The sequence below is a fragment of the Gastrolobium bilobum genome, unplaced genomic scaffold (genome assembly GCF_033153095.1).
Source record: "Gastrolobium bilobum isolate Gb01-03AN ecotype WA unplaced genomic scaffold, APGP_CSIRO_Gbil_v1 utg29767, whole genome shotgun sequence".
Classification (NCBI taxonomy): Eukaryota; Viridiplantae; Streptophyta; class Magnoliopsida; order Fabales; family Fabaceae; genus Gastrolobium; species Gastrolobium bilobum.
In genome coordinates this window covers 108415-133016 of record NW_026895566.1, presented here as the reverse complement: position 1 = coordinate 133016, position 24602 = coordinate 108415, and the positions used below count along the sequence as shown (strand labels likewise).

Sequence of the window (24602 nt, the reverse complement as noted above, 5' to 3'; positions counted from 1 at the left end):
GTCAATAATTAGGACGTGTTTAATAACATTAGGCACAATAGCAGGACTAGCTTTTTATTTTATTTTCATGCTTCGGATTATATCTAATTTAAACATTTGTCGAACTTTGTTAAAGGGGATAGTTTTTCCAAATTCCTTTTTCTGTTCTGAGGATTCAGAAGTTTCGAGTTCGAGTCTTAAAAAGAAAAAAAAAAAAGAAAAGCTATCCCTTTTAATATAATTCGATAAGTGCTTCAACCGATATAATCCAAAAGATACTCGTACTACTAATACCTATGGTTTTAAAAAAAAATTACACTTTTATTTTTTAAGGGTATCATTTTGGATTTTCAAGGGTTTACACTTTTCATTTTCATTTTTATTTTTTATTTTTATAAGGTTTTAATATTTTTCTTGAAAATAAATTTTTTTTTTGTCTCCTACATATAAAAATTGGGGTATTGAAATTTTAGTATTTTACTATAAAGATGTTATGACTGAGAAAATATTGTCATGTTCTAATTATATTGAGTACTAAGTGTTCGGTCCTAAAGAACTGTATAATAATATCTTAGGATATGCGCTCAGAAATATCTTATAGACAGATATCGTGGTTGGCTTAAAGCCAATATATCAGTCACTGTACATAAACAATAGCCTTATAGCCAAGACATGGGTGTAGAGAGAAATAGTGAATGAGTTCAGAATTCATACTATTTCATTTTGGGCTTGGGTGTGTGCACAGTGTGATCAGGAGAAAATGTGGGCAGATGTGGGTTTGTGCACAGTGTGGACAGAAGTAGCACAGTACAAGGGTTGCCTCTTGGACTTGGACTGTGTAGATTTCTCAGTTGATATATGATTCAATCTCTTTTTTGTAGGAATAAGGGTATTATCTTTATTATTTTTACTGTTTCATGCTATTAGGATAATTGGGTCATTATCCATTGAGAGATTTATAATTTTTTTTTTTTTTTTGATAACAAGAGAGATTTATAATTAGATAGTTAAGATATGGATATATTCTATAACACTCGGTATATTTTTAATCAATTATGTAAAGTATAACACTTTTGTATTATATTTATTTATATATTTATTTTCACTTATATCCAATATTTTTTTATTTTTGGCAAAGGAGTAAGTACTCCCATTATTCCAAATATATATATATATATATATATATATATATATATATATATATATATGTGTGTAGGGTTTGGTGTTTGTCATTTTAAATGACATAAGTTATGTCATTTTAAGAGAGAGATAAACACAGAAAAACAGAAATTATGGGAGAGAGAAAGTAGGTGGTTTTTTTAATTTAAAATTTAAATTTTCTGTGTCTGTATCTCTCTTAAAATGATATAATTTTTTGTCATTTAAAATGACAAACACTTTTTCCATATATGTGCGTGGGTGTATATATGTGTTTGTGCGTGTGAATTAGTCGCTCATCTTTCACAAATAAGAATACCTTATACTATAGTCTTTAAATTTCTTTTTTACTTAAAAGACTTTAAGTTGTTCTGATTTTCAATGTTTCAACAAAAATACGTTGTGGTTAGATATAAATAGCAAAGAGATAATTAAGGTTGGTATACTAATTTTTTTGGTAGACAACTACCTCACAATCATCAAGATAATTATTAGATAAATTAAAGTAAGAAATAATTAGTTTATTCATCAAAAGTTAATAATAACATTAAATTATTTTGATAAAGGGTTTTATTATGTTAAAAGAGATAAGTTATCTGATGTCATAGAGACAATTTTGTGAGTTCCACCATCTGAAAAAAAAGGTGGCACAGTTATCGAAGAGTGTGTAGGAAGAAAAATAATAGTTATCACATATAACATAAGAATAGTTTTTTCTTTTGATAAATTATACTGAAAGCTAGAACTGTTGTTAAAATAAGTTTAACTTATTATTAATCTTAAATAAATGAATAATTTATCTCATTTTTCATTCATTCATTAGTTATCATTAAACCTTAACAAACTATAAATGAGTGAAATTTTTTCTTGTTTTACTGCATTGCCTAATTAATGCAAATATGCAAGTTTTACAAAATGTTATTTAGAAGAATTAAGAATTGATTGGTTTATATAAAGAATTTCAAAAGTAACACACACACACACATATAGAGAGAGAGAGAGAGAGTTTTGTGCAGTTTTTTAATGAATAAAAAAACTTTAAGGTGAAAACAATGGAATTGGGAAGGAGGAGCTGGTAACTGGTGCGGCAACTAGTTGGGCTTGCTTTTTTGACCCCAAACCTTAGAGACGAAGGCCTTAAAAGTCTTCTACTCTCTCTCTCTCTCTCTCTCTCTCTTTCTCTTAAAGGCTTTTGAAGTTTAAAACAAGTAGAAAAGAAAACAGAAACCAGAGTCTTTGGTGGTGTTTTTCTTTGTTTCTGTAAGGTATGGTTCTTTGGTTCTTGGTTCATGTTTTTCTCTTTTTTCTTCTTGATGGGTATTTGAATTTTAGTTAAAAAATGGATCTTTTTTAAGTATTTGAGAGTGACAATGTTTTTGCTTGCTTGCTAAGAAAATTCCTGAGAATGATGTGTTTTGAATCATGGGTCTTGCAAGGCCTGAGGTTGTTGTTATGGAGGGGAACTACCTTAGCCGTGTAAAAAAGAATATTGCTTTCTCTTTCACTCTGGAAGAAGTACAGGTTATTTTTGCTATTTGGTTAAGGTTGCAACAATCTTCGGTTTCTGTTGTTACCGGGGTTTGTGCCTATTTTTAGAATTATTTGTTATGAATAAACTGAAAGATTGTACTTGTACAGTTCAAACGAATGCTTGTTGCAAATTTCTTGGTGATTCATGATTTTGTAACTATGCCAATCGTTAGTTGCCTCATGCCTTATCAACAACCGCAAAATGGGGAGAATCTGTCTCTTCTATTGGCGTATCTGATTTCGTTAAAAAAATTTTAAGATTAAATTGAAACCTTTTAAAGGAAGTTTTGTATGTTTTAACTTGGATTATTCTTTTTGGAGCAATAGTATATTGAAATCTCTCTCTCTCTCTCTCCCTCTCTCTCTGTTGTGATTTTACAGATTTTGTGGAGGCCTTAGGAGGAAGATAAAGTCATGTGCAGCGGTTCCAAGAGGAATCCTTCTCAAACTGGTTTGATTATGGAGGATGAGCATGGAAGACAAGAAGGGCTGCATCATAAAATTTCTGCTTTGCTTGAGTTTTCTGCTGCAGATGATGTAATAGGTTTCAAAGATGCTGTTGAAAAAGAGGGTCATGATGTTGATGAGGTGGGGTTGTGGTATGGAAGGAGGGTTGGTTCAAAGGAAGTGAGTTATGAAGAGAGGACCCCTCTTATGATTGCTGCAATGTTTGGAAGCAAGGGTGTTTTATCTTATATTCTTGGAACAGGCCTTGTTGATGTTAACAAGGCTTGTGGATCAGATGGGGCCACTGCCCTTCACTGTGCTGTTGCTGGGGTTTCTTCTTCTTGCCCTGAGGTTATCAAGCTTTTGCTTGATGCATCTGCAGATGTTAGTATTGTTGATGCCAATGGTAATCGTTGCTATGACTTGATTGTTTCTGTGTCTAATAATATCTTCAATTCAAGGAAGAGGATTCTACAAGCCATACTAGAAGGTGCAGATGGTATTGATCAGGAAGAAGTTGGCCTAATGGAGAAACGGCAACAGCAAGATGTAGATGTGCCTCGTGTTTCAAAAGATGGGACCGAGAAGAAAGATTATCCTGTTGATCTCTCTCTTCCAGACATAAAGAATGGGATATATGGTACTGATGAGTTTAGGATGTATATATTCAAAGTGAAGCCATGTTCAAGGGCTTATTCTCATGATTGGACTGAGTGCCCCTTTGTTCATCCAGGGGAAAATGCAAGACGTCGTGATCCGAGGAAATATCATTATAGCTGTGTCCCTTGCCCCGAGTTTAGGAAGGGATCATGCAGCAAGGGTGATGCTTGTGAATATGCGCATGGTATTTTTGAGTGCTGGCTTCACCCTGCTCAGTATCGAACAAGGCTTTGCAAGGATGAGACTGGATGCACCAGAAGAGTTTGCTTCTTTGCTCACAAGCTGGAGGAGCTTCGCCCTTTGTATGCCTCTACAGGTTCTGCTATGCCTTCTCCAAGATCATATTCAGCTGGTGCTTCATCATTGGATATGGATTCAGTTAGCTCTTTCACACTGGGATCTTCATCTGTCTTGATACCACCTGCTTCAACACCACCTTTGACTCCATCTGGAGCACCATCTTCTCCTGTGTGGCAGACTCAGTCTCATGTTGGAGTCCCTACCCTTCAACTGTCTAGAAGCAGATTGAAAAATGCATTCAATGCTAGAGATATTGATTTAGACATTGAATTGCTTGAACTTGGAAATCAAAGACTTATGCAACAGCTAATGATGGAAGAGATGGTTGGTCTTTCTTCCCCTTCCAAGTGGAAAAATTCCATGCCTAATAGTCCATCTTTTCCTGTCTCTTTGAGTGATCATAGTGGGGAGTTAAATAGGCTTGCAGGAGTGAAGCCTAGTACTAATCTTGAAGACATTTTTGGGTCTCATATACAATCTCCGACGGGAATCCAGCAACTGCGGGGCTATCCTTCCAACCTCTCTGCTTCAAATGTGATTGGATCACCATCATATAGGGTTGATCCATCCGGGACAGCTTCAAGAAAGGCTGCCTTTTCGAAGCGGAGCCAGAGCTTTATCGAGCGCGGTGGGGTGAGCTGTAATTCAGAGCTTCCTTCTCCTGCTATGGAGCCTTCTACCTTCTCTGGGTGGGGCTCCCCTGATGGAAAACTAGACTGGGCCATCCGTGGAGAAGAACTGAATAAGCTGAGGAAGTCTTCTTCTTTTGGATTTCGAAGCAGTAGTAATCCTTTAACAATGGCTTCAACCAGAGAACCAACAAATGTTGATGAACCAGATGTATCATGGGTTAATTCACTTGTGAAGGACGCTCCGCCAATGGAATCTGGTCAGCATAGTGTTGAAGAGCAGCAGCAACAGCAGCTTCAATGCCATGGTAACAATGGAACAGAAGTGGTTCCAGCTTGGCTGGAGCAATTGTACATGGAGCAGGAGCAGATGGTGGCTTGAATGCAGTGTTAACTCTGGCTTTGGATACTCTATGCAGTTCTAGACAAGTTTATTTATTGACTATTTTTTAATTTTATTTAAATTCATTATATTTAGGTGACATTTTGTAAGGCAACAATACAGAAGTTGGGCAGAATGAAAGTTTTCTGCTCCAGCAACTATCTGTTACTAAGGGTATTTGATTCTCTCTTCTTCTTTTTTCCCCTTATTTTTTCTGTTATTATTTATGTTTTAGATGCTGATAATTTGTTAGAAATGCTAATTTTCAAAATTATTTTGATAGTACATTGTGCTGTATATTGTGCTGCAAGTTGTGGTTGTTCTTGCAATTACCCATTCTTTTTTGGCGACTTTGATCTAATCCTGTTTCACTTTATTTCGTCTTGCATAAAATGTTAAAGCTTATTAGTCCACAAAGCTCCAAATGTTGATATGTAAGTGTAAGATACGTGTGCCACTTGTAAAAGGGTAAATTTCGGTGCATAAAGCTTTCCGATTTAGCGAGGGTAGAGGTGAGGGAGACTCGCCATCTAGTTCTTCCTATTAAGTTTTTAACTACTTTGGGATTTGAATTCGAGACCATTAATGAAGTTGAAACAACCTTGTACGAGTTGATTCACTTGTTATAGTGGGCCATGTGTAACTACTTTATATTTTAGTTTGATGCCATCTTGCAACACCCTGAACAAGCCTCTTTTGTAGTCTCGTTATTTTGCTCCATGTTTAGGCATATGCTAGCATTTCGTTTTCAGATAGATTGTTATAGACAGCAAGGATTTTCATCTGGACTTGGTAGCTTTTGTTTGTCGTTACCACCTTTATTCTGGAATTGCTTTTGAGAATCAGGATGGCTTCGGTTGCTATTCACTGGCATTTTTACTTTTTTTTTTTTTCCTAATCTTATTCTATATTCGTGATATGTAACCTTTGAGGATTCTGCCATGTTCTACTTTCGGTCGTTAAAGTTTATATTCATTGGTTCTTTGGGTCTGAATGGGTAAGTTTATGGAGCACTAACAAAAAGCATTCTCAAAAAGCTTAACTTATTGGCTTTGGCTTTTTATCAAACATAGAGTGATTGAAACCTATAAAATTGGTAGCTAGCTCTGAACACACGTTGAAAATTGTTAAAATCTTGTTCTAAGTCCTGAATCCTGATGATGAGTAAACTTTTCTTTTGTATCCTTTTTCCTTTTGGGTTAAGCATTATTCTAGCTGGTCGTGGTTTTATCTCGTTTTGCTGAATAGATTGAATAGTTGCCATGGGACAAGGACCAAAATGCCATCTTTTGGAAAAAAATAAAAGTTTTTGTCAAAATGTCATACTTCAAAAATTATTTTCCATTTTGCCATTGCTAAACTCGTGCTATCATGTGACGCGTGTCATAGCTGAATTAGTTATCCTAAATCTCAATATTATATATATATTTTGTCAAGCGATAAAAGGATATGAGTCCAATTAACTAAGTTATCTGAACTCACATACTTCTACCAAAAAATAATTTGAAAATCGTGACATATTGGTATTTTTTCCCCCCAAATCATGTCAAATTGGTAGTTATTCGCTCTCAATGTTACATTATATTATGGACCGGATTTATATCCTAACAACCTTATTATTAGTAAAATTAGATAAAGATATCACAACCATATAATTTAGAGAGGATCAAAGGATAAGATCCTTATTCCCATCAATCAAGTCAGATTTTATATCAACTGGAAGATCTTGAAGACCCAAGTCTGTGAAGGTAATCCTTATAAATAAGAGGCTAAAGACTCCAAGTACATACTTTTGACCTATTTACTATTACAGCCAACACTGCACACACACCCACGTCTTGGCTACATACCCAGTGATTGGAGAATTGGCTATAAGTCAATCGGATATCTATCTCTTGAATATCTTTGAGCGCATGCCCATGAAGTATCTTTATACGATTCAAAAATAATATTTTTTATGCAAATAGTATAATGTTTGGAAATAGATCCTCTCATGATAAAAAATAATATGACATGATCATGTAAAAAAATCATAACCGTATAAATATAAATCAACGGTGATAATTTTGTAACTATTGATTTTACTATTTTTTATCTTTTCCTTTATCATTATTAATTGACTTTTGTATAATTATAACATTTTGATAACAACATTTTGCTTTTTTTTACCCGCCTAAAAATGTATTTTGTTCATAGCTATTAAAGCAATGGCTTTTGTTTTCAACGGCAGCTTTATTACTTTAGTGGGGGGCGCTATTTGGCCTCTTGTGTAGAAAAAATCCATCTGCATTTTACTTGCGGTTGCGTGATGAAATTGAAGTTGACCAGGTTGTGGTTTGTGACTTGAATTATATAAATGTTTATCAAGATCCCAAGGTCATTATTATTCTCAATAATATTATTCTTCTCCTTCATTTTCTGTATTAATGTGTTATACTTTCTTTTTACGGGAAAAAGAAAGAGAAAAAGAAAAGGGTGAATTTTTCTCTTTCTCTTTTTATAAAAAAGAAATATAGTAAAAAATAAGAGTTATTTTTTCTACTATCAATATTGATAATTTATCTATTTTGAATCTAAAATGACGTCGTTTTAAGGCAGAAATTAAGATATTTTTATAATTATAATTTATTTCAGTATTATAATAGTATTTTTTATTATAATTTTTTATTTTTTAACCCAAAATAATATCATTTTGGGAACAAATGTAAATAACTTATCTAATGTAGAAATATTAAAGCAAAAAAATAAAGTATAAAAATCACTTGTTATCATATATTTCAAAAGCCAAAAAGAAAGACACAAGAGGAAGAGTGCTTTTCCTGGGGAATGCTTATTGGGTGACTCCATTTTCAACATGCTTCATAGTAGAAATTTAACTTTAATAAGGCCAAGAATTTTTGCCATATGTCATGTTTTTTGGGCCTATTATAATATTAAGACACATGTACATCCATTAGTGTTCGGTCCAAAAGCATCTCATTACCTTGTCTCCATTGATAAATTTGCTTTTAGTTTTTGCTCAAATCCCACAACACTAAAAATTCAACAAAAGAAAAAAAGAAGAATCTTCCAGGATGCACTGTGATAACTGATAGGGATATAATAAAAACAGAAAAATAATAAGAGGATGAGGAATTTAAATCTTTTTACAATTTATTAATATGCTTATTTTACAAATTTTGAAGTTACAAAGTTGTCAGTGGATGACCAACAAGTTGATCTATCAGCTCATTTAACAATTGATCAAAAATTTCTGACTCAAAATCAGCACTTATGCTTCCTAAATCACCTTGTTTATTCATCCATGCATGTATCTTGTTTGATCCAACCAATTCATCTTTAACTAGCTTGGAAACTTCACCCCAATTATGTATATACTCCTGGCTGTGCTTCTCTTTTTTCTTTGATCCTTCACATTTGTTGCTCTCAGTTTCCTTAACCTTATTCTCTTCAATCATCAAGTTACTATCAGAACGCAGATTAAAGTGCTGGTCATTTTCAAGCTCTGGTGACAATTTTCTTCTTGAACTCAAACCAACTGCAAAAGAATCTACCTCTGCAATCAGTTTATTTGTGGAGAGTTCCTTATAGAAAATTTAGAACTTGGAACACATTTTCTTGAACAAAACATGATGTATATCTAAAGCAAAATGAACAACTATTGTAACCAGTTAAGAAAAAAGTTGAACTCGAATTATCAAAGAAACAAACCTGTTCCACAAGCTTCACGCTCAAATTCAAGGACAGAAACTGGGCTTGAATCTTCTGACTTGCATTCAGTTTCTGTCTTTTTTTCTGAGTAACAACTTGTTTTCTTCTTCCTCCTCTTCAGCTTTTCACCAATCACAGCTTCCTTGCTGTTCTTGGGCTGTAACAATTTCACTGCTTCGGAATCAGAACACTTCTTTTTAGATGTAGCCTTGAAGGGATACGAAATGTTGGTGATTTCTTGAAGTTTTTTACCATCATTTCCAACATTTCCACAAGACATATCAGACACCCTTTTGCTCAGTTTCCTCTTTTGAATCAAAATCTTCTCATCATAAACCTTTTCTCTCTTATTTTCCTTCAACACACCTCTCTCTTTTGGCACTTTCTGCTTCAATTCTGCAGAACCCATTTCTCTTTTTCTCCCATTGGATTTGAATTCTCTACTCTCACCTTCAGTTTCAAAGCTAAGTACCAAAAAGTTCTCATTTTTAAGTAAGAGGAAATTATTTGGTGCCTCCCTAAACGACAATGTGGAGTTAACCCGTTTATGTGGACCCTGCAATCCATTGCATTCTCCCAAATGATCCAAAGAATTCATGGATCGGCTACGTGATAATGAATTTGGTGTTGATGCATAGGGTATCTCTCCCATTGATTCCAAACCCATTAACCTTGCAACTATCCCAGGAGGAGGAGCAGTAGTAGTAGTAGTAGTAATAGCAGCCTCAGCATTCTGCTTAGCCTTCAAGTTTTGATCTTTGCCACTCACTATTGAATTTGATGAATCAAGTTCTCTTTTTTGATCTGAAGGGTCTGTTGGAAGGCCACAAGAGCAAAGGATCTTGCGTAAGATGGCTGTGAGACACCCTGATGTGGTGCTTTTGGAGTTGCACATAGTTGGGTCAAAACTAACGGTGGATGAAGGTGATGGGGATGCATAAGAAGAAGTTGAGAGCTTCATTTTTTGAATGATCTAGGAAACAAAAAGAAACTGATAAAGAGAAAAGAACATTATATTTAAAAAAAAAAAAAAACAAGAAAAGTGAATTGGGGTGTTTTGTTGGAATCTCAAACTCCCATTCAGTTCAATGATAAAGGCATAGTTTCCTAAGAGAGAAAAAAAAAAAGGTAATGGGAACAATCAAAAGTGAGATTTGAATTTTGCTACATCAGCAAGAAAGAGTGGCGGGCTTTGCATTTGAATGTAAGAAAGAGCAAGTGAGAATGGGGTGTCTGAGGTGGCTGTCTCTGCTTTTGCATATTGACATAGTTCAGTGGCATGTCTCCCCGCGCAGTGTAAAGTCCACATTTTGTGCTGAATTTGTGCTATGTTTTTTTCCCCTATTTTAAGCAAACATTTAGCATGCTATTGGGGCGCGTTAAGGTAGCACTTTTGCTACCTTGTTTGAAGTTCAAAGAACTTCCAAACACTAGAAAAGTAAAAGAGTAACCGAATGAGCAGTGAGAGTTTCCCTTGGATTTGGCTTTTAGTGTTCTTACTTTTAACAGAAACTGAGTGGTGTGTGAAAAGAAGATTTGGTCTAACCGAGGAACCGATTGTATTATTTGTCATGTTGTGTAGAGGGATATACAATTTCATTTTAAAATAAAAAAAATTATATAAGATTAAAAATCGATATTCTATTAAGATCAGAGTAAACCCCACAAACATCATTTTGTAAGAAATTATATATTATTCACTAACAAAGTTCTGTATCGGCAAGTGAAATTTGAACACACTCCCTTTTTGAATATTAACCAAACTCTTAGTTAACTATAGTTACCTTTATTAACCATTTGCATTTTGTATTATTGGTAAAGCAAGAGTAACTGGTAATGTCAGTGTCCAGAGGAAATTCTTTTGGGTTCTGCTGCCGAAGGTACTGAATTTTGGTTGTGGCTGTTCCAACAACTGAGTCACTACTTTGACTCGGAGTGGATGAGAAATTCTTGCCTTATTATAAACAAAGAGATTTGATTTCTTTTATTATGTATTATGAAATGTATATTACCTTGAATGTTAAAAAATATTTAAAATAATAAGCCGCATAATGTGATACTCACTAGTGATGTAAGTCTTTGATTCTAAAAGTACTTAAAAGTTTGGCAATGTTAAAACCTTGGAAGGTTAAAAGTTGCCTATGTTTAAATTTATTGTGAATTAAATGTGGTTATAAATAAGTTAAAAAAGATGTCTTCATAACCACATTTAATTCACAATAAATTTTAACATAGGCAATTTTAACCTTCCGAAACAAAGATGTGGTTATGACTAAGTTAAAAAAGATGTCTTCTTACTTAAGAGGTATATCCTTTCAAACTTCAACTATTGATCCTCTGTAAATAGGGATGTATTCAAGAGCTATTTGTAAAGTTAGAAAATTATTTTCTCCTCTCCTCTCCCATTATTTTAGTAATTATTTTAGCAAGTTAAGTTGGAAGGTTTCTTAAAATAGAAGTACTACTAAAAAAATAATAATTTGTTCTATCATCAAGACAATTCTCTATTTATATTGAGTACTATAGAAGGATAAATTATTTTAAGGTAGAGATATGCATACTTCGGTTCGGTTTACTTTGCCGAACTGAATTGAATTGGAAAAAATAATTTAGTTCTGCGAATTAAATTGATTTGTTAGTTTAGTTCAGTTCTGAATTGATTTTTAAAATTAATTTTGAATCCAAATAAAACTACAAAAATAATGAAGAAAAAAATAATATATATATATATATGATGTTGAAAATTAGAAAAAGCAATAAATACTTAAAAATAAAAAAATAAAATAAATAACCAATACATAAGAGAGAGAAAAAAGAAAAAAAAGACAGTAAATAAATAAATAAGAGAAGAGAAATAGAGAGGGATAAAGAAAAAGAAATGAAGAGAAGAGAAAAAAATTAGTCCAATTTATGAACTGATTTTCAGTTCAAGAACTAGTTTTTAAAAATAGTTCAGTTCAAGAATAGATTTTTAAAAATTAATTTTTTAAGTGAAATATTTTTTGTAGTTCTTTTGCACACCCCTAAAATTGGTTTTCGAATCAATTCTGAATCTAAATGAAGAATATGAAAATATTGAGAGAAAAAAATAATACCACGAATTTAAAAAAAAAAGCAAGAAAAAATTATAATAAAATAAAATAAAAATAAGAAAGAGAAAAAGAAAAAGAAAAAATTAAAAAAATAAAGTAATAAAAATAAAGATAAAAGAAAAACGAAATAAATAAGGAAGAAAAATAGATAAATAAAAAAAATAAGAGAAAAAAAAAACCATTTGGTTCATAATTTTTTAAACTAGTTTGGTACTTAAACTGATTTTGAAAACCAATTCAGTTCATAAATCAGTTCAGTTCATACAGTGGTTTTTTTTTTTAAAAAAAAATAAATCAGTTAAAGAACTAGTTTTTAAAAAGCAGTTCTGTTCAACAACAGATTTTTAAAAATCAGTTTTTTTTAATGCAGTTCAATTTTTTTGTTTCTTTTGCACACCTCTGTTTTAAGAAGACAACTTGTATTTGTTGCCATGTATAGTTTATTTCCTTACCTATATTAATTTACTTGCATATGTTGATGAGATAATTTCTAAACAAACATTATGAGCTATTATTTTTCCAAAATCTTCAATGAATCCCGAATAGTTCATCCGTGTTTAAAAATAATCAATTGTTATTAATTAACTTTGCTTTTACACTTTGAGTGTTTAATTTGTGAAAATTAAAGTAATGTCAATTTTGGTTTGTGTAACTGAAATGACAACATCAAGTACCGCTTACTGCTAATTTTAATGCCCATTTGGTTTCCTAATGAAAAACTAAAACCACATACATAATACATGTGTGTGTTTAATGTTTTGCCAGTTACCGGAGATAACTTATCTCTTATGACCCTAAAACAATGTCGTTTTACGGGTTGCAGAAAAATATTTTTGTAACTCTAATCTATTATGGCGCTATATTATTTTTTATTATTAAATTTTCTCTCTCTCAAGTTTTAGCCCTAAAACAATGTTACTTTGAGATAACGAGAGATAACTTTATCTCCCGTCACCAGAGAAAGATTAAACCTTATTATTAAAGTTATGACTTGTATACTTATCAATAAATTATCGTTGTCTCATTACATTGTCAAGGTTCTTGAAAAATTCAAAAATCTTGATATTACGTCAATACAGGTGATACTTTGTGTTAATTTAAATTTATCTAAGAATAATAGTGAGGTTAAAGAGCAAAAAGAGTATACTCATATACTAGACAATTTAATGTTTGTCATGAACTATATAGACCATACATAGCATATGTTGTAAGCATGCTAGGTCGATATACAAACAATCCAAATAATTATCATTGGAATACAATGATACGAGTTTTGGATAGATTGAAGTACACTCAAAACTATGTTTTGCATTACTTAAAGTATCCTATAGTGTTAGAAAGATACATGGTGCACATTGTATAACTGACTCAAGTGATACTAAGTCCACAAGTGAATTTGTGTACAAACTTTGTGGCAGTTCAATTTCTTGCAAATTTTCCAGTAATTTTTTACAAGATCAACTATGGAAGCATAATTCATTGCTTTAGATAAAATCGATGAAAAAGTAGAGTGACATCGTAATTTCCTTGAATACATTCCAAATTGGCTTAAATACATGCCAATTATATGTATTTATTGTGATAGTCAAGCAATAATAGGAAGAACAAGAATATCATATATAACAAGTCTTGACATTTGCGTCGAAGACATGGTACCGTAAGACAATTAATTTCTAGTGGAAATTTTTATAATTAACTTTGTAAAGTAAAAGAAAATGTTGCATATATGTTAACTAAAGGTATAACTAGATACTTAGTTGAGAAATATTCAAAAGAAATGAGTTTGAGACCTATTCAATTTTAATCATAGCAATAACTCTACCTTGCTTAATGGAGATTCCACATACTAAGTTCAAATTATGGAATTTTTTTCAAAACTAACTATAGGGGATTGAAATTTATAAATATAGAGGAAGGTGAAAAGCAAGAGAGAGAAGGAGAAGTGTGAGAATTAATCATTATCCATTGCCATGAATTTGATTACAATATCATTTTAAATAGATCTAAATACTGAAACATAAACTAAGGAGACATAATTTTAAATAACCTAAAATAATGTTGAAGATATGGATTGCTAACTTAAAAGCCTAGTTTTTTTTTTGTAAGTAAAGGCCTGATTCTAGTGATATGAAAAATAAAGTCAAACAACTAACAACTAATAAGATAAGGATAACATTGTTTAACAAATAACTATTTCAAATATGTTGGCTAATCCATGAAGCATATGGGATTCCTTGTAATTTTTTAGGGCTTGGTATTAGCCTGGTTGGATGCATTGCCTATTGAAGGCTGATATGGGTTGGGCACAACATTGCCCACATCTGTAAAATGATAGTTGTTCTCCACTTTGTCTAGAGGAATATTCTTGGAATAATGCCCATCCTCAATTGCTTTTGAAGTAATCTTCTCATCATAATGCCTATTAAATTTTGGCATTGGATTACCCTTGTGCACTTGGAATTCTTGCGAGAGTGGGGTGGACACATGTGTGATAGTGGGGCCTCAGTTAAAGTGTGTTCATTAATTATAGATGGCAGATGAGGTGCACACTCTTTTAATATCGATTGGCGTAGGATTTAGGATGCACATTAAATGAGGCACAGGTAAAACAACACTTGAAATTTGAATTTGAACCGTTGAGTTAGATGTTGCATTGGGGTCTATTGAAGTGACATGTCGTTTTATGCCATAGGGTCAGTAAAATGAGTGAGCTTTCCTTGCGTCATTTCATTTCCCCCATTTATGCTTTTATCAACCTTTATTTCATAACAATACATAAGGTACAAAGGAAAAATGTATTCACCTGAGAATATAATAGATAATTATGAATTTAATAAAGAGCTTATGTGTTTAATTATTTAAACATGTTGTGTATAGTATCATATGTATGTTAATACACCTGCGGCCGACGGGGTGTTACAACAACTAGTTGTCAGACCAGAATTTAGTTGAGGTCCCATCCCTTAACAGAATTCTCTAACCCTTATCAATCTCCTCCCAATGCTTCATCACTCTTTTCCAAAGATTCGAGGCAGCATTAGAGGCAGTAATGGATGGAATAAGATTAGGCCCCACTTTGTATTTATTCCTCGGCACCCTTGCCTAAAGGATTTCTCTATTAGATAACATATCATACCCAACCTTCATTATCATGGCACTCTTAAAAGCACGTACGTCTTTTAGCCCTAGGCCTCCATCTTTGAGAGGTTTGCAGACTGAATCCTAATTAACCAAATGCATCTTCCTCTTCGAACTTGGGTAACCCCAAACAAAATTTATGGTGCACTTTTCAATATCATCACATAGGGTTTTAGGAATAACAGAAGTATGCATAGAGTATTACCTATATTGAACTAAGATAACAGGTTATTCTTTAGATTGACCTTGATGCATATCCTAGCAAAGCATGCTTTTTTTGTGACCTTTCCATCGCCTTCTTTCAGTCTTCTGATCGAGTTTTATCAACCTTAAGAGTTTTTGCCGAAGATATTCCAATTTTCCAAAGGTCTTGAGTAGAATAAAATTCAATGGGGAGGCCCGGAATATGCATCTAAATCGCTAGTTTCTTAACATCATCCTCATAAGGATTGAACAAAGGCATCCAACGTTGAACAACCAAATAATGGTCAGCTATAACCCAAGGCCCTTATTACAGAACATGGATGTAATCTTTATCAACAGAGAAATGCAACATTAGATACCCATTGTCGAGGTCTATTACCTCATATGTTATTGTTAGGCCCCATAACCGATGCAGTCTTGCTAATAAGAATCTTGAGCTGATTCTCCTTCCAAACAATTTAGGGTGTACATGACAACCATTCTGTTCCCTAGCATTGTTTCTGAAAAGAAACAATTCGTTTCTATTTCTGTGCCTTGGAACAATTTCTGAGAAAAAAAATGCTTGGTAACATGTTCTATTTTTATTCTGAGAATGAGAATTGCGTTTGATAATACAACAAATAATATAATAAAAATTAATTCCTATTAAGCATAATTTTTTTTCGAATTATCATTTTCATTTACATATGGTGTGGTGGCAGTGGCGGCGGCGATGGTGGCGGCATGGTGGTGGTAATGGTGGCGATGGTGGTGGTGGCGTGGTGGTTGTGACAGCAGTGGCTGCAATGATGATGGTGGTAATGGTGGCATGGTGGTGGTGGTGGTGGTGGTGATGATGAAAGTGGCTGCGACGATGTGGTGATTAGTAGTGGTGGCGTGGTAGTGTTGGCATGGTGGTGGTGACGGTAGTGGCAGCGACGATGGAGGTGGTGGTTGGTGACAGTGGAGGTGGTGGTGATGTGGTGGCGATGGCGGTGTCGTGGTGACGGTGATGGCAGTGGCTGCGATGATGGTAGTGGTTGGTAACGGTGGTAGAAGTGGTGGCGTCGTGGTGGTGGTAGTGACAGCAATGGCTGCAATGATGGTGGTGGTGGTGGTGGTAATAGTGATGGTAATGGTGGTGGTGGTGGTGATGGCATCATTGTTGTAGTGGTGGTGATAGTGGCGGTAGCATCATGGTGGTGGTGGTGGTGACAACGACGACATTGGTGGTACAACATCGGTAGCGACGATGGTGGCAGTGGTCGTGTTAGGATGATGGTAGTGGTGATGATGATGATAGTGATGTAGAGTGATTGAGAGAAATACATTTTTCTTATTTTGTGCCCGGGAACAATAAAGTAGAAATTTTTTGATTCTTTTTTCTATTCCCCTGCACAAAAATTAAATTGGTTCATCCCGGGAACAAAAAAATAAACCAGTTTTACCAAACGAGTTTTCTATCCGTTTCTGTTCGCGGGAACAGAAATTAAAAAAAAAAAGATTCCGGGAAGATTGTCATGCACACCCTTAATGATCACAGCTCTTTTCCATTATTTGCAATCTTTCTTATGTTGGCTTTTTGAAACCTTATACGTGGGATAAAATGGGTCGTCCTCTCCTTTCTCTAAGTTCTCATCCATTCCAGTTTCCTCCTCCTCTATTCTTTGTCTAACCATCCAGTCCTTATCTTCATTTTCGAAAACGTAGCATCCCCGTTTAAGTCAAGGAGTTTATCTTTGTAGGATACAATTCTTCTCCCAGGTCCAGTCCTTTTACCATGAATCTGACCATTTTCACTCTCAAACGCATGATGAGAATCCTCTCCATCGATATCTCCTTTCTCTAGCATGTCATCCATAGTTTCATCATCACGACCCACCTTTTTTTGGTTTCTTAACACTCCTTCTAACTAACTCTTATTCCTTAGTCTCTGGAGCTCTCATGTTAGAGTTCTTTTTTTTTCTATCTCTATCTCCATCTCCTCCCCCCGGCAACGATTCCTTTAAAAAGTTTAAAACATGTCTTTTAAGAATATTTACTTTTTTTAATAAAAGATATTCATTCTAAATGATTAAATTTAATTTTATTCAACAACCAAGAAAAAATGAATTTTCTTTAATGTTAACATAATGATGCCATATGATTGTTGTTTTTAGAGCATACATAAGATATATGTATTATTGTAATATTTCTTTATATTCTTTGTCAGTCATATATATTGTAACATTGAACAAGGCCTTAAACGAAAAAATGGTTACCATTTTAGATTCTTTTTCATGAGTAAGCTATTATAAATTGGGAAATACTAGTATCATATTGTAGGATATTAGTATCTCATCTCATGTCATTTAAAAAATACAAAAATAAATAAATGAGTGGACCCCATGTTTTTTGTGTCTATGAGATAAGATACCAGTCTCCTATAACATAAGACCCCTTATAAATAATTAGATTATTATTTGAGAATATAGTTTATCATGTTGTATGAGACAAAATTGTCTCATGTAACATACAAAAAAGTGAATGAGAAGAGAGAGAAAAAAAATGTCCCACCTATTTTTTTGTGTATGCATGAGAGTTCCTTACTAATTTTATGTTTAAGTTAAAGATATTATCATTTAATTGTGGCCTAATTTCAATATGTAACTGACCAGAATGATGGGCCAGGCCTTCCAAGACCTAAATTTTAGGTCCTTTAAAACCTTCCTACTTGGGCTCATCAAACTTCTAAAATGGACTGGGCGAGGTATTTAGCTAAGGTCCAATCTAAGAAAACAATGTAGTTTTCGTAATTGTACCAAAATAAAGATAACGATAATAATGTTACAATATCTGTGTAGGGTGGAATTTAGAAATGAATGAAGCCTTGGGATTGAATTTGCTCCGTGTCATGTTACAACTCAGGCCCACTTTAATTTGTTAATCTATTTGAGTTTCATTAATTTCTAAAGTGTAAAAGATCCAAACTATACGTAAGCCAATGAGAAATATGGCTTATAAAAGTGTTATATATGTTCAAACCCTCATATATATATGTATATATATGTCCAAACTATATTGTATGCTTGAAACATGAAATAGGAAATTATGCAAATCCTTGGCACTAGGGGTTCCCTTATTGAATACTTTGATTTGTAGACTTTTGCTGAACCAACAGCACCATTTTGAGCTACATCATATACACCGAATAGCAAACATGAGTGCCAATATTTTGGCAAAACCACATAATCAAAGAAATATAATATAAAATTATTGAGATAATTGTTTAATATAATATTAGAGTACCATCAATATTTTATTAATAAATATTAAATATTTTAAAATTTCTTAGTAAAGGTAGAAAAATTTTGTGTATTATCCACTCTTCAAACCCAATAAAATTTTGTGGGAAGAAACTATTGAGAAATAAAATATGAAAAATATAAATCTGACATTCACCTAACAATTTAAACATTATCCACTAGGGTTAGCCTAATGGTGTGGGGTGTGTGTGTTAGGAGTGTGTGTAGTATAGAGTATTATGTTCAATTCCTTGTAACCTCCAAAAAAAAAAAAAAAAAAAAAAATTTAAACATTTAAGGTAAGAGGATTCTTTAGATAATGTATAATTCTTTACACAATCTATCACTAATAGCCTCTTAACTTTATCCATGCTCCTTTGTCAATTGTAATTAAATTCTAACTACTTCTTGTTAGTACGTAACTTTGTAGAAACTTAGAATGGTTAGATTTGGACACAATTATTACCTTGTTTTGTTTAATGAACTGATTGCAAAAAAGGAAAAAGGAAAAAAAGAGAGAATGATATTATCTTTAACAAAAGTGTTTTATTTTATTTGTTTTTCTTCTTCCCTCTTTGTGAGTAGCATTAACCTGGCCTCACTACAAAAAGAAAGTGGGGTAACTTCAGGATCAGGATTCTTTTCAGTGAGAAACTGATAGAGAATAGGGTAAGTGGTCACACTCACACCCACACCCACTTTTTGTGTCTTCATACCATGAGCTTAACTGATTCAGAATATCAACGTTCATCTTTTTATTTTATTCAGGAAAAGATTATATTCACAAATTTTTTATTTATAAATTTTTACAAATTATACTATGTATATACTCTTAATTAAAATCTGACCAATCATACTTCATATAATTTATAAATTTATAAGAAAAAATATTTGTAAATATAATCTTCCCAATTTTGTTTATGTATAAAAATTAAATATATGGAGAGACTGACAGCCTGTTGAATCCCTAAAAGGTGTTAGACAACAGTTCTGAACGTGTAATCTTTGTTTCATCGAACTACACAAGAATATATACTTACAAGTAGGCCACACCCGAAAGTGACAAACATAAACTTCGAGAGGACTAGAAGCATATATAGTGGGAAATATTTTATAAAAATCATAGGATATCAACATATAGGACAATGACAAAATAGAAAAATAAAATGCAAAACAATTAATGGAATTGAGTTTGGCTGGCATATTAGCTAATTTAGCTAATTTGCACCAATGGTCGCATTACTTAGGCCCCCACAACCTTGAAGGACCTTAAATGCTTGAAATAACAAGTGACCTTGGTGTAAGGGGATTTGTGGCCGTGCTTGATGCAGCAATATGTTAGTCACAACGTAACCTCATAGTATCTGTCTTTATTCTTTATGACGAGGACAATGTCAAAGAGGAGTTGGGGGTCGTTATGAAGGGCTTTCCTTGGCTTTGCCGTTCTGTTCTACATTATCTTAGGTAGTGTTTGGTAGAAGGTTTATTTTGAGATTGATGAGAAAGTGTAAGTGGATATTAAAAAATATCACATTTTGGTTCAGGTTTTTGAAAAAAAATACTAGACAAATAGGATAGATGGGGAAATGACTTTTGTGTTGATTTTTGGATGAAATTCGCAGTTACAGAATACCACTTGAGATGTGGTATTTTGAGATAACTGGGAAAGTGAAAAAACAGGTGCGAAGTTTCTTCCGAACATAGATTTTACAAATTTAAATAAATTTCCCTGATAATATTTCGGTCAACCAAACAATTTTTTTTATATTTTCCTACCAAACTCACTCTCCAACCATTTTCCTAGTAATTACATTTCCCTAGTATTCAAAAAAAATTTCCTCAACCAAACACCCCTTGACATGTGAAAATCGAAGTAGTCGTAGATTGATTGATTTAAGATAGTTCAATAGTGGAATTATTGTTAAACCGAAATTATATATAATAGTCCCTTTTGATTTCTTGTTTATTGTGTGTGTAGTGATCTGCTATTACTTGAGACTGTCTCCTCTACAAACATCATTAGTACTCAGATAACACAAATTGCAATCCTTTTTTTTTTAAGCAAATTGCAATCCTTTAGGATCAAATAGTTCATATTATTGTTATTATTATTATTATTATTATTTTATTAATTTTTAGAGATATGAATTTCATATTATATATACTTCTTATTTTATAAATTAGAATATTATTCTATTAATATGAATAATAAATCAATAAAAAGAAAAAATTAGTAAAATTTTTATGAGTTATATCAATAAAGGTTAGACGTAAGGGCAAGCGTTTCTAAAAGTAACTTGTGAAGGTATTTTAGGCAAAGATAAAAAAAGGCTCTTTATAATCTTTTACGTAATAACTTAAAATTTTGCAATATATATACATATATACATACATACATATATATATATATATATATATATATATATATATATATATATATAATTTTAAATTAGAAAAATGTTATTATATATAAATACTTGAGCACCAAAGTGATATGAACTCGGACGATTGATAAAATGTTTGGCTTATATTAGTATGGCTTCTGAGATCGAATCATGTCCATTGCATCAGATATTTTTGCATAACAAAATAATTGATTTTTGAAAAATAGGTTCATTTCTAAAGTACATGGCAAGAGCTTATACATATCATTTAATTTATTTGAGTATCGAAAGATAGATGCACTTATAACCAAGCTCAAAATCATTGATTTTTGAGAATTAGGTGCATGTCCAATACAACCCACAAAAGCTTATACATTTCGACCAAATATGATTGTAGTACGTATGGTAAAACCATTAAAGTTACATAAGAAAGGGTGGCATGCATCAATTTAGTACCACAAAGTTACTCAGACTTAGTCCATGAATTTTTGTGTTGCTGAGGATCAGTTTGGTAGTACACGATGTCCCCAGAGTCACTAACAAAGTGGTCTTGACTTATACTGTGTATCAAGTACTTGATTAGATGAAGTGGGAATGGCCCTGATTTCTCTGGCTGACGATAATACTTTCCAAGCACTGGCTTTGCTGCTTCTGTCTGTAGTGAAATAACAATAATAATAATAATAAAAAGTTTAACTTTGAGGACCACATAAGGAAAAGAATGTATTTTTTGCATTTTGAGATTGTGGGGTGTGAAATAGAGTACCGCTTCAACCAAATGATAATGAGGAATTTGAGGGAAAAGATGATGGATAACATGGGTGCCAATGTCATGGTGAATGTTGTTAACCCAACCATAGTCACGATCCACGGTTGTAAGACCACCCCTTAGATAACTCCATTCCTGTGAAATTACATAGGCAAGTAATATGTTATGTGAGTATGGCAAAAGTTGCATATAAATATGTTATTTCTGTTTTATACTATCATAATTCATAATATAAAATATTTCAAATTGGGTTCTTTATATTAAATGAGTGACAAATTCAACTATAAAGTCGGTGAAAATGGGGTAAAGGTGTGGACTTGGGAGATGATATTGGTCCTGAAATTGAGTTCAAATCAATTTATGAGTAGATCTAATTCTGTTTACCAAAAACAAAAGAAAAATAAAATTAAGTTCCTTTATGAACTATATATCTTAATTCACAATATAATATATTCCAAAAGGGGTTCTTTATTTTTGAATGTGTGACAAATTCAACTATAAAGTCGGTGAAAATAGGTAAGGTTTGGACTTGGGAGAAGATTGGTCATGAATTTGAGTTCAAAACACTTTATGTTTAGATCTAACTCCTTTTACCAAAAACACAAAATTCGAGTTTCTTTTGGTGACAGTTTCATTTGCATCATGCAATAAGATATTGAAGAAAAATGAAGGAACAGAATCAGGTTGCTATGTTACCTTGCCACGGTACCAAGGTAGTTTCTGCTTGTAACCATGGTGATGCAAGTATGTGACAAAGTCCAACCACATGATGTAGATCTATATACATGTTCAAATAAGTGAAAAACTATAGGATATGTGTTAAGTGCATAACTTAAAAGAAATTGTCAAAGTGAGATAGATTACCCAATAGGGAACTCCATAGAGCTTGAGCATAAAAATTGGACCCATTGTGAAAGATAGATAGAGAAGCACAGAAAACATGATAACCCAACACACGGTTGAAGTTAGCACATCTTTTCTCTCACTGGGTAAGAACAAGCTGCTATAGGGATTATAATGAGATCCTGATCCTCCCTTTCCTGGGCCTCCTTGCCACTGAAATGTGGTTCATATCAAAAAGAGAGTGAGATCCTAGAACTATTAGACTATAGTACAATTATGTTGTCTTTCTGAAAAAAACAGCTCTTACCAAATAAAAGGGGTATACAAAGATGGGGAAAGGAAGATTGAATCTCATGATTTTTGTCATGTTGTCTAGATTCTTGTACATCTTCTCTGTCAGCTGAGACAAAGACACACAAAAAAAATTAAAAAATTAAAAATTCCCATAATCATGAACACACTCATGAAGTTTCCATCTTTAGATTTCCTTTTTCTTCTATTTGGCCAAACACATCTATTTACTGATTGAAATTAAGGATAATGCATGAAAGAAAACACTTACAGGAACCCATGATTCATCATTCTCAACGTGCCCATGGTTTTGATGGTGAGTTCTATGGCTAATTCTCCTGCAAAATCCATGAGTGAGTAAAATGGTTTTGTTGTCAAATCATATTAAAGATCTGGTAAACAAAACAACATTAAGGATAAAATGCTAAACAAAGAAACCAACCATCCATGGTATGGTACAAGAATTGAGGAGTGCAAGATGTGCCCCACAAGGCTATTCAACTTGGGACTATTTGAAAAGCTTCCATGGCCACTGTTCAATGCAGAAAAAAAATCAAAACTTAACCATAAAACAAACAAATCATAACCAAGTGAATTGCCTAAGCATTATTGAGCACTAATATTGAAATGAGTAATTTAGTTACCAATCATGTCCAAGAACAAATAGAGCCCAAAACATTGTGCCTTGAGCAAGCCAATAGAGTGGCCAAAAGAACCAGCTATTGAATCCAATTGCTGCAGCTAACAATGCAGTGACTATTAAGACATCCCTTAAAACATAACTTAGAGACCTCCATGGATTCTTGACCCAACAATGTTGTGGAATTGCTGCTCTGATTTCTGCAACCTTAAAGGGTGGAGGAGCACTTGGATCAAAGTCAGTTTTGTGTTCTAGCTCAGAACCATTGCCATTGCCAACATTCACTAGTGGCTCTGCTTGTTTAACCATTGTGCTTTGGTTAATGTGCTCTCTGTTACAGGGTTGTGGTGGAGACTATAGAGGGATTATAGCTATAAGATGCGAATAAAGCTATATGTTGATGAATTCTCTCAGAAGAAGACATTGGGGTCCCATATATATAACAGCAAAAAGTAACAATAAATATTTGTCGTAAACAGCTTAATATTTTACTTTATTCCTTTTTTTTTTCTTTTTTTTTTGTGTTGCTTTCATTGTTAGAAATTTTATTTATGTGGCCAATATTAATTAATTTGTTTTTTGTTTTAAAATTAATTGGATTAATGGATATTTCAATTGTATTATTTTGACTAGCCCTTGTGTTCATGTTGAGTTGGACTTTTGGCATCTGTTGGTATTGAGCCTAGTTGGGTAGTGTAGGCTTTAGTCTGATCCTGATTTTCCGTGATGGATGAATCTAGTGGACACAAACTCTATTCAGAGTATTTGGTTAGGTCCCCTCTCTAGCCTATTTATATTGAAATTAAGTCTCATGAGCCGTTATGCTCCCATCGCAGAAGGCTGTCACTTATGAAATAGGTTATAGAGAGGAAGACTCTAGCCGTGAGATCAAAGTTCTTCGCTCAGTAAATAAGAGACGATCCAATCAGGTACACAAATTTCTCTCAGAATAGAATTGATATGTGGTGTTTTATCTATTATACATGTATTTATCTTTGTGTTTGATCTTTGTGTTAAATTACTATATGAAATTTTTTACATTTAATATCATAGCATTGCATGTATGATTTTAAGACCCATGCTCAATTGCGAATTTTTTTTTTTTTAAATATGGGATTGTTGAATACAATTGCGATTTATTGGTTAATCAGAACTTTTTCGTGAATATTATATATATAAATA

General features: G+C 33.0%; 3 protein-coding genes across 4 annotated transcripts; 1 reads left to right on the top strand and 2 right to left on the bottom strand.

Moving 5' to 3' along the window:
* The first annotated feature begins 2174 nt into the window (after positions 1-2174).
* On the top strand, positions 2175-5286 carry LOC133316886 (zinc finger CCCH domain-containing protein 66-like). Its single transcript, XM_061518687.1, has 2 exons — positions 2175-2402; positions 3049-5286. Exon 2 carries the CDS (start codon positions 3082-3084, stop codon positions 5083-5085), a length of 2004 nt encoding a protein of 667 aa, XP_061374671.1. The 5' UTR covers positions 2175-2402; positions 3049-3081; the 3' UTR covers positions 5086-5286.
* Positions 5287-8270: 2984 nt separating this feature from the next.
* LOC133316919 (uncharacterized) lies at positions 8271-9757 on the bottom strand. The gene is made up of 2 exons (XM_061518719.1): positions 8797-9757; positions 8271-8623 (listed from the first exon to the last, which is right to left on the bottom strand). Exons 1-2 carry the CDS (start codon positions 9755-9757, stop codon positions 8271-8273), a joined length of 1314 nt encoding a protein of 437 aa, XP_061374703.1.
* Positions 9758-13910: 4153 nt separating this feature from the next.
* LOC133316851 (omega-3 fatty acid desaturase, endoplasmic reticulum-like) lies at positions 13911-23729 on the bottom strand. Of its 2 annotated transcripts, XM_061518651.1 has the most exons (9): positions 23425-23729; positions 23223-23312; positions 23052-23118; positions 22797-22889; positions 22511-22702; positions 22343-22423; positions 21644-21781; positions 21375-21532; positions 13911-13935 (listed from the first exon to the last, which is right to left on the bottom strand). In XM_061518651.1, exons 1-9 carry the CDS (start codon positions 23727-23729, stop codon positions 13911-13913), a joined length of 1149 nt encoding a protein of 382 aa, XP_061374635.1. The 2 variants fall into 2 exon arrangements, with proteins under 2 accessions (XP_061374635.1, XP_061374628.1); XM_061518644.1 differs by lacking the exon at positions 13911-13935 and having other exon boundaries at positions 21316-21532.
* Between the last annotated feature and the right edge of the window lie 873 nt (positions 23730-24602).